The sequence below is a fragment of the Vigna angularis genome, chromosome 6 (assembly GCF_016808095.1).
Source record: "Vigna angularis cultivar LongXiaoDou No.4 chromosome 6, ASM1680809v1, whole genome shotgun sequence".
Lineage (NCBI taxonomy): Eukaryota > Viridiplantae > Streptophyta > Magnoliopsida > Fabales > Fabaceae > Vigna > Vigna angularis.
In genome coordinates this window covers 31,263,681-31,272,982 of record NC_068975.1, presented here as the reverse complement: position 1 = coordinate 31,272,982, position 9,302 = coordinate 31,263,681, and the positions used below count along the sequence as shown (strand labels likewise).

General features: G+C 34.6%; 2 protein-coding genes across 2 annotated transcripts; both read left to right on the top strand.

Moving 5' to 3' along the window:
- The first annotated feature begins 402 nt into the window (after positions 1 to 402).
- LOC128197321 (uncharacterized) lies at positions 403 to 2,347 on the top strand. Its single transcript, XM_052878674.1, has 4 exons — positions 403 to 1,175; positions 1,259 to 1,482; positions 1,579 to 1,836; positions 2,203 to 2,347. The coding sequence occupies exons 2-4, from the start codon at positions 1,421 to 1,423 to the stop codon at positions 2,285 to 2,287; spliced, it is 405 nt and encodes a 134-aa protein (XP_052734634.1). The 5' UTR covers positions 403 to 1,175; positions 1,259 to 1,420; the 3' UTR covers positions 2,288 to 2,347.
- A 1,771-nt stretch (positions 2,348 to 4,118) lies between these two features.
- Positions 4,119 to 8,289, top strand: LOC108342053 (EH domain-containing protein 2). Its single transcript, XM_017579755.2, has 15 exons — positions 4,119 to 4,366; positions 4,451 to 4,599; positions 4,689 to 4,746; positions 4,836 to 4,891; positions 4,988 to 5,027; positions 5,114 to 5,175; positions 5,586 to 5,699; positions 5,819 to 5,921; positions 6,000 to 6,049; positions 6,235 to 6,363; positions 6,695 to 6,946; positions 7,046 to 7,125; positions 7,228 to 7,354; positions 7,468 to 7,611; positions 7,689 to 8,289. The coding sequence occupies exons 1-15, from the start codon at positions 4,309 to 4,311 to the stop codon at positions 7,872 to 7,874; spliced, it is 1,608 nt and encodes a 535-aa protein (XP_017435244.1). The 5' UTR covers positions 4,119 to 4,308; the 3' UTR covers positions 7,875 to 8,289.
- The last annotated feature ends 1,013 nt before the right edge of the window (positions 8,290 to 9,302 follow it).

The window sequence follows — 9,302 nt, the reverse complement described above, 5'->3', positions numbered from 1 at the left end:
ATGATGTAGATGACTTTGAGCTAGAGGATTTAGGAGAGGATGATGATGTAGAGGACAGTGAGGGTGATGATGTACATGAGGCAGAGACTGAGGACGAAGATGTAGATGTCAGTGAAGGAAGTCTAATTGATGTCAGCGTGCATTGTGACATTGGGACTTGTAAAGGAAATGTGGGAGAACAAGCTTCCAGTGCATTACTTCAGTGTGAACGGTCAACAGATAATGAATTTATTCATGATGTCTGTGGGTTGTCTGAAAATTAGTGGCTATCAGAGGAGTTGATTAGTGGATCAGATAGTGAGGACAATGATGGGTCCACTAAGATAAGGTTTCCCACTTTTAGTATGCCTAAAACATTGGTGGGTTATAAATGGGAAGTAGGAACCTATTTTGCTGAGAAAAATGAATTCACAGATGCCATAAGGACTTATGCACTAAGTAATGGGAGAAGTTTAAAATTTATTAAGAATGACAAGAAAAGGATTTCTGTCAAGTGCTTGGGTGGAAGAGGAAATTGTAAATGGTATGCGTATTGTTCCTTTAAGACTGATGTCAGTGCATGGCAACTGAGAAAAGTGTTTGATGTTCACAACTGTAGTAGAGATTTCAATGTAAAGTTGATGACTTCAAAGTGGTTGAGTCAAAGGATGGAGAAAACTGTGAGAGAAAATCCTACAATGAAGGTCATGGACATTAGGGACAAAGTTACTAGGAAATGGAATGTAGGAATTTCAAGAAATATGGCTTTTAGGGCAAGAGCAATGACAAAAGATAAGGTTGAAGGATCATTCAAAGATCAATACAGAAGACTTCACGATTATGGTCATGAGCTGCTGAAAACAAATCCAGGTACAACAATACAAATTAAAGTTGATAACAGTAATGGTGAGGTCATATTCCAAAGATTTTATGCATGCTTGAAGGCATGCAAGGATAGCTTCATTTGTTGTAGACCTATTATTGGCTTGGATGGATGCTTTCTCAAAAGCAAGTATGGAGGGGAGTTACTAACAGCAGTGGGAAGAGATGGAAACGACCAAATGTTGCCCATAGCATATGCTATTGTTGAGGTAGAAAACAAAGACTCCTGGACTTGGTTCTTGGAGCACCTTATTGAGGACCTTGGTGGGGCAGCTGTATGTGCAGGATGCACATTTATTTCAGACCAACAAAAGGTGAGTCAATTTTCAATATCTTGTACATATAACTGAATATTTTTATTAAACAAATGTTAATTAAAATATCTTGAATATGTCAGGGTCTTTTGCCAGCTATCCAAGATCTTCTACCTGGTGTAGAACAAAGATTTTGTGTTAGGCATTTATATTCAAACTTCAGAAAAAAATTTCCTGGAAAAAACTTTAAACGTCTCATGTGACGGGCAGCAACAGCCACACACCCACAACAATGGGAGGCTAAAATGAGGAATATTAAAGACATCAATTTAGACGCATTTAAATATTTGCTTGCCATCCCACCTAGGTATGTATTACATCTTCCAGTGCATTAAGTCTTATAATTATTTACATATTGGCTTGCCATGACACATACTTGACTAGTTATATTCACTTATCCCAGGTTTTGGTCAAGATCTAGATTCACTTCTAGATCACAATGTGACACTCTTGTGAACAACATGTGTGAGGGCTTTAATAGTGTGCTAGTTGATAGTAGGTCTAAGCCTATTATTAGCATGTTAGAAGACATAAGGGTTTACATAATGAAGAGATGGGCTGCCAACAGGACAAAGATCACATCATATCAAGGTTCAATCTGTCCCAAGGTTTTTAACAGATTTCAGAAGGAGTCCTGGTTAACTAGATATTGGTTACCAAGGTAACTTTTATGATGTGTCTTTCCATTCATGTTAACTTTGTTTCCATTTATAGTGATCCATCTAATTGTGTTTTGAATTGTGTATTACATACAGGTGGTCAAGAGAAAAATTATTTGAAGTGAAACATCTTTCAGAATTTGGTGAGCAATTTGTTGTGAATGTTGACAACATGGACTGCACATGTAGAAAATGGGCAATTACTGGCATCCCGTGTACTCATGCCATCACTGCAATGAAATTTTTGAATATAAATGCAGAAGAATACATTGGGCACTGGTTTAGGAAGTCTACTTATGAAGAGACTTACAACACAATAATTAACCCTATCAATGGACAACATGTGTGGGATGTTACACCCTATTCAGATATATTACCACCAAAGAAGAGGACAATGCCAGGAAGACCCAAGAAGAAACGAAGACTAGAGGATTGGGAGTTGAAGAAGAATAACAGTGAATTAAGAAAGGGTGGGCATAGGAAAAGATGTGCCATCTGCAAAGAACTTGGACACAACAGAAAAGGTTGTCCACAAAGACCTCCAACAGTAGAGGTTCCTACTGCCCAATCTGTACAAGTCACCCAACCTCCAGCAACAGATGTTCCTATTACTCACCAATGATCTAATGTACTGAACTTATTTATATGATGTATTGTTATGATGTATTTTGAACACAGTCTGTACTGAACTTATTTGCTCTATCAATTTGAACAAAGTCTGTTATGATGTATTGTTATAATGTATTTTGGATATGTAAGACAATGTTGTTATCATTTTGAACAGCTTCTGTTATGATGTAAGACAATGTTATTAGAAAGTGATTATTGCCCAATTTCGTTCTCACTCATCAACTTTATTGGTCATTGCTTTATGATGTTTCTCATTTACAGTCATGATTTTGCTTTATGATTATTCCACTTAAAGTAACAATATAATTAAATGAAATTAAATGACACACATTATCATTGTAATAACTCACCTTCATTAATAAAACACACATTACATATAAGCCAAGTTTCAAGTCTGATCACAGATGACACAACATCAACCAACTTTGACCAACATTGCTAATACAATTACATTCAAAACAAATATGACAAAGATCATCCCCACTAACAATTTCAACCACTTATCCAACTTAACTAAACTTTTCTCTATAAAACCCAGTCTGATCTTTTCACCATATGTTTCTTCCGTTTGCAACACACTGTCTTCCATGCTCCACACACCCACTTCTTCATTTCTTACACTACTAGTCCTTTCTTCTACATTCAGCCCATTTCCTTCATTTCCTTCGTCAATGCACCACTTGAAGAAGTTGCAACCAACCAATTCTCCACTCCCACCCTGTTCAACAACAACACACACTCCTTCATCAAAACCCAAATAAATAGACATAGATTTATGGTTATATCAAACTCACCTTGAAGTTAGGGCAACCCCAGAATTTTTTCCCCTTGTTTTTAGGGGTTCTCGCAATACGAAACACTGCATTCTGACCACAGAGGCATGTTGGTTTTGCATCATAACTCCACACACTGCCACTTCTATGTTGCATGGTCGAACCTAAACATTTGCAAGAGGAAGATGAACGAGACATCCTTACCACCACCTCAACACCACAATGCTTGCCCAACACGTAAGACAGCAGGTGTGCTTCGCCAAGACGAAACACGAAAGACGTTCCTCCTCTCCTTCCCCAACATAAAAATATACTTTGGATGAGAGGGGATACCCTTAAATGTTAGGGCTTCGTAGGCTACCTAGATAAAACACAACACGCATTCAATTTTAGTGCACAATGCCACGTCGCTAAATGAAAAAATCCAGCTCATATCAATTTAACGCTGTCTCATACCACTTAACGGTTATGGTACAATGTGCTCATTTTTACAAAAAATATGATCCAATTGAGACAGATGAAAAAACGAGGACCGAACTGAGATTTCTATACAAACTAGAGGACCAAGGGAGAATTTAAACCTAAAATAAAATATTATTAAATTTATTAAATATTATTATAAAATCAATATTTTTTATAATTTTGAAAATAGTTATTTAAAAATATTGAAGTAATAAAAATTAGTGAAAATGAATATTTAATTAATGATACAGTATGGTGACAAGAAAGGAATATGAGCGACAAGTGGACGGAAACTGCCAGGTCACAATGGCGCCCAAATTCAAAAGTTTGAAACAGCAACCACGACAAAGGGTATCTAATGCAGACCTGTCCACACAATCATCCCGTGGATAAGCAATCGAACAGTCTCACATTAAACTATATCCATCTCATGGGTCCCGCTCCTAATCAAAATTAAATCACACCGAAAGTGATCACAGCTTCAAAATTCATCCTTAAATTCAAAATCAGGCTCCCGAACCGATATTTGAAACTGATAAGAGCCCGTTCTGGCTTTTGAATTCCAACGCCGAATTGAATCGAGAGGATTTTGTCGATCGATTTCCAAAGATGAAGACCGGGTCGGGTCCCAAAGAGTATCAGGAATGGTTCAATTTGGCTGATTCAGGTTAGTTCAACACTCTTTCTCACTCCACAGTTTCAGATTGAAAAGATTTTTTTTGATTTGGTGTCCGGCATTGGAATGTGGCAGACGGAGATGGACGAATCTCTGGAAACGAGGCCACTAAGTTCTTCGCTCTCTCCAACTTGTCACGCTCGCAACTCAAACAGCTCTGGGCTCTCGCTGATGTCAAACGACAGGGGTTTTTGGGTTTTCCGGAGTTCGTTACTGCAATGCAGGTTATACCTTTTAACTGTCGTTTCGTTTCATTTGTTGTCGTTCTGGTTTCTGGCTTTTGAATTCAAAATTCTTCTTTGTAATAAAACAGTTGGTTTCGCTGGCGCAAGCAGGGCAAGAACTTAACTCAGATATTCTCAAAACTCAAGGTGAGTGCGTATTTTCATAATCTTCAGAAATTAAGATGAGCAAATACATCATACATGTAAGTTCATCTCTCTGTTTTTATTGATTACAGTTGATAAGGAAAATATTAAACCTCCTACATTGGAAGGACTCGATGCTTTAGTAGCAGTAAGTTGTCTTTTTCGTCTCATCTTATGCTTTATTTATTTGTAGATCGTTTTAATTAACTCTATTGATTCCTTTTTCTTATTGATTTTTTCCCAGCAAAAGAGTTTAATAATTACTACCCCACATGAACTAAATGGTTAGATATGTAACTCTTTTTAGCTAGTTATATGGTTTTATTCTTTGATTTATATTTGATTGGATTGTTTAACCTGTATTATGTAGGGATTGCTCAGCCACAAGGGTTTCCAACTAATCGGTGGTTTGGTTCAAAATCTTCAAAGAAAGTGAGTTCTGTTATTTACTTTCAGATCTTGAGGTTTGTCCAGGGTTTCATGACATCTGAATATCTATTTTACATGCTTCTTTGCAATGAATTCCATTTTCTTCAATTAGTCGTTAGTACTGGTTATTCATTATTTTGAAGATGAAATAACCATTTCCTTTTATCTGATCCTTCTGTGATAGAGAGTCAATAGAGATATTTTACTTGAATGGGTTTTAAATAGATCTACTCAAATAAGGGCTGCGACTATAATCTTCGTTCAGTCTTATGGTACAAATGTTCCGTTGGAGTGATTAAATGATAATGTAGAATGTGTCTTTGTGATTATTTCTTCTCAAGTTACTGCATGTACTCTTTCTTTATGTTATTTGCTGCTAAATATTTTCTAATTATAATAGTTTGTTTTGTTAGTTACCTCTCAATTCAGTTACATCAATCATTGATGGCTTGAAGAGATTATATATCGAGAGGTTAAAGCCCTTGGAAGTTACCTACCGATATAATGATTTTGTGTCTCCATTGTTGGTAAGGACAAACTATTCAGTAGCATTTATTTGTGGGCGCATTGTACTTTCTCCACTTAGGATGTCGTATACCACATAAATATGGCTATAACTTAGAATATCTTGATTTTTCCCTTTCAGACCAACACTGATTTTGATGCTAAACCCATGGTCATGCTCCTGGGTCAATATTCAACAGGAAAAACTACATTTATAAAACATTTGTTAAGATGTGACTATCCAGGTAGGTTAAGTTTCGGTCAATCTAGGTGCTGGCTTATAAAATTGATGACTTATTGATTCTTGATCCTAACTCTTACAGGAGCACATGTTGGACCAGAGCCTACCACTGATAGATTTGTTGTTGTCATGGTAAGAGAAGTTTCCTTTATGTTCTTCTATTTTATTGCCTCTGGAAGTCAATAAAGGCAAAAAAGAAAAATATATGAAAAGAAATAGAAATCACAACTTTGCTGTTGCCAAATTTTGTTTCCATAAATTCTGTTGTGTTCTGATAATGCTCGTGGTGTTTGTTTTGAAACTTTATTTATTTATAGTCTGGACCTGATGAGAGGAGTATTCCTGGGAATACCATAGCTGTTGATGCTGACATGCCTTTCAGCGGCTTGACAACATTTGGAGGTTCTTTTTTATCAAAGTTCCAATGTTCTCAAATGCCACATCCTGTGAGTCTTATTTATACTTGAAAAAAATAATAATTTTATTATTTTCAATCATGACAATTACATTTTCCTTATTTCTCTATTTATAACAATCTAATCTTTTAAAAAAGGAAAATAAGAAAACAATGAATTAAAAAATAACCTAGAAGATCATACTCCTATTTTCTCTAACTAAGAAGATTTTATAGATATTTTCTCTAACTAAGAATATTTTATAGATATTTTCCCTTGTTAAGAAGATTTTATAGGTATTTCCTCGAATTACAACATTTATATTTCAAAGTCCAATGACTTTGTCATTTCTTGTGCTTACATAAGGAATTTTTTCTTTCAGCTGTTAGATGAAATAACACTTGTGGACACTCCTGGAGTGTTGTCTGGAGAGAAACAGAGGACTCAACGAAGCTATGATTTCACTGGTGTCGTGTCTTGGTTTGCTGCAAAATGTGATCTCATTCTTCTTCTGTTTGATCCTCATAAACTAGACATCAGCGATGAGTTCAAACGCGTAATCACATCTTTACGTGGTCATGATGACAAGATACGAGTGGTTTTGAATAAGGCAGATCAAGTTGATACTCAACAAGTAAGACAATAATATCAACAATGTTACCTGGTTTATTATATTTATTATATTTATTATGTAACTTTTTGTGTACTTACATGCCTAATCGCAATGTTGTAGCTTATGAGAGTGTATGGAGCATTGATGTGGTCATTGGGGAAAGTTCTAAATACTCCCGAAGTTTCACGTGTATACATTGGGTAGGTCTGTTATCTTTCAAAAATGTCGCACGTTCCACCGTTTTTCGTGTGAAAGTATTTAACCGTTCTTTCAAATGTGTACTCCCTTACTTGACTTAACAGCTCATTTAACGATAAGCCTATGGATGAAGACTCCGTAAGTCCATTAGTGCAGGATCTGTTTGAGAAGGAACAAAATGATCTGCTTGCAGATTTGATAGATATTCCAAAGAAGGCATGCGATCGCCGGGTATGTTTCTTACTTTCATATTATTTGTCTAAGTTGAAGATTGAGTTTCATTATATGTATGCCTCTACCTCATGTCAACTCTAATATATTTATTTCTGTTTAAAATGGTGCAGATCAACGAATTTGTGAAACGTGCTAGATCTGCTAAAATTCATGCGCATATAATTAGCCACCTTAAGAAGGAGATGCCTGCAATAATGGGCAAAGCCAAGGCTCAACAGAGACTTACTGACAATCTCGAGGAAGAATTTGCAAAGGTCCTTCATCCATCACTTCCTCGTACTTTGGGTGCTTAATTTTCAGGTACTTACAGTTCAATGTTTTTGAAAAACAGGTCCAAAGAGAGTTTCATCTACCTGCTGGTGATTTTCCCAGTGTTGAAAACTTCAGAGAAGTTTTGAGTGGTTATAGCATCGACAAATTTGAGAAACTAAAGCCCAAAATGATTCAAGCCGTGGATGACATGCTTGGATATGAAATACCAGAGCTTTTAAAGAAATTCAGAAATCCTTATGATTAAAATAGAAAATGTTATGCTGTCATGTACGTTTGCAATTGTGTAAGTTTTTTAATGGTCAGTATTGGTGGATAGTGAATGGTTTCATTCACTTTGCAATTGGATGCATTTCTCCTAAACGTTTTGTTGACTTACAATGAGGAGTACAGCAAATGAAGCATTTCTTCTAATGCTCTTGTGGGTTAGTGGCAATTGTGGGACAAATTGTGAATGTGTTTGTCCTCAGTGCTGACTGGAACTACTGGAGTCGAGTTGGATTGTCCAGGTCCAAATAACAATAGTAAGAACATGAGCTACCAATGGAAGTCATTTTCTTTATGATTTATATGTTGTATAGGATGTTTGCACATACATTTGTTTTTTTATTAGACATGCTTTATAATATAATGTATATATAAAAAACCTATTTTCGAAGGTACGAGTTGTCAAAACATGCACATCGAAGGTCACGGAAAAATATAAAGAAAAGGCTAGAATAGATAGTAGACTCTTGGCTAAAAATAGGGTTTCCAAATATAGTGGTTGTCTGAAGACAGGAATTTCATTCTACTGTTACCGAGAGAAATAAATGCATATGGTAAGAATTTTAGAATTGCGGGTAGAGTTTGGACATTTTTACTTTTAATCTTTCTAGTACGAAATATGTTGAATTTTATTTTCTTGTATTATTGTGCATGATAAAAAAAAAGGATAAAGTAAAATATATGCCTTTTATTTTCAATAAAAATGAAAGTAAATTCATGATATCATCACCTAAAAGTGCAGTACTTTCAACCTACTAATACTAGTCACGGCTGTTGTTCACCCAATAAAATTTTACAGAATCGAATATAAGTTTCTTATAATATTCATTATAGCAATAATATGGTATTAAAGAATATATTATAAAAGTCTTCAGTGGTTTAATACCTTTTTATTAAAATAAATTTTAATTAGATAAGTTATTAAAATATTTCATCAATCAAATTATATTATCATAAGTATTGATATTCTCATTATGTTAATTTTAATTGTATAAACATCTGAGGATTAAATGTATTTTTATCTCTAAAATAAAGCATACAAGTTTAATGTCCGTGATATTTATATAATCCATTAAATATATTATATTTAAAATATAAAGAAGGTTTTGTGTGTAGTAAAAAATAAGTTAACTGAAATTAATTATTTCAAACATTTAATCAACAATATTAATCTAGTTTATCTAATTAATTCAATAAAAAAAGATTAGCACTTGATCTTATATATTGGTTTGTCAATTTATAGTCATCTTTCTTTTTAATGCCTACTAACAACTTAGATTTAGATAATATAATAGCTACTAAAAATCTTCATGTGATACAACATTTTATCTATGTAATTAGGACTACTAGTGGAGTTTGAAATCTCATTATACTTAAAAGTGACTCAATGTTTACACTATAGTAAGAT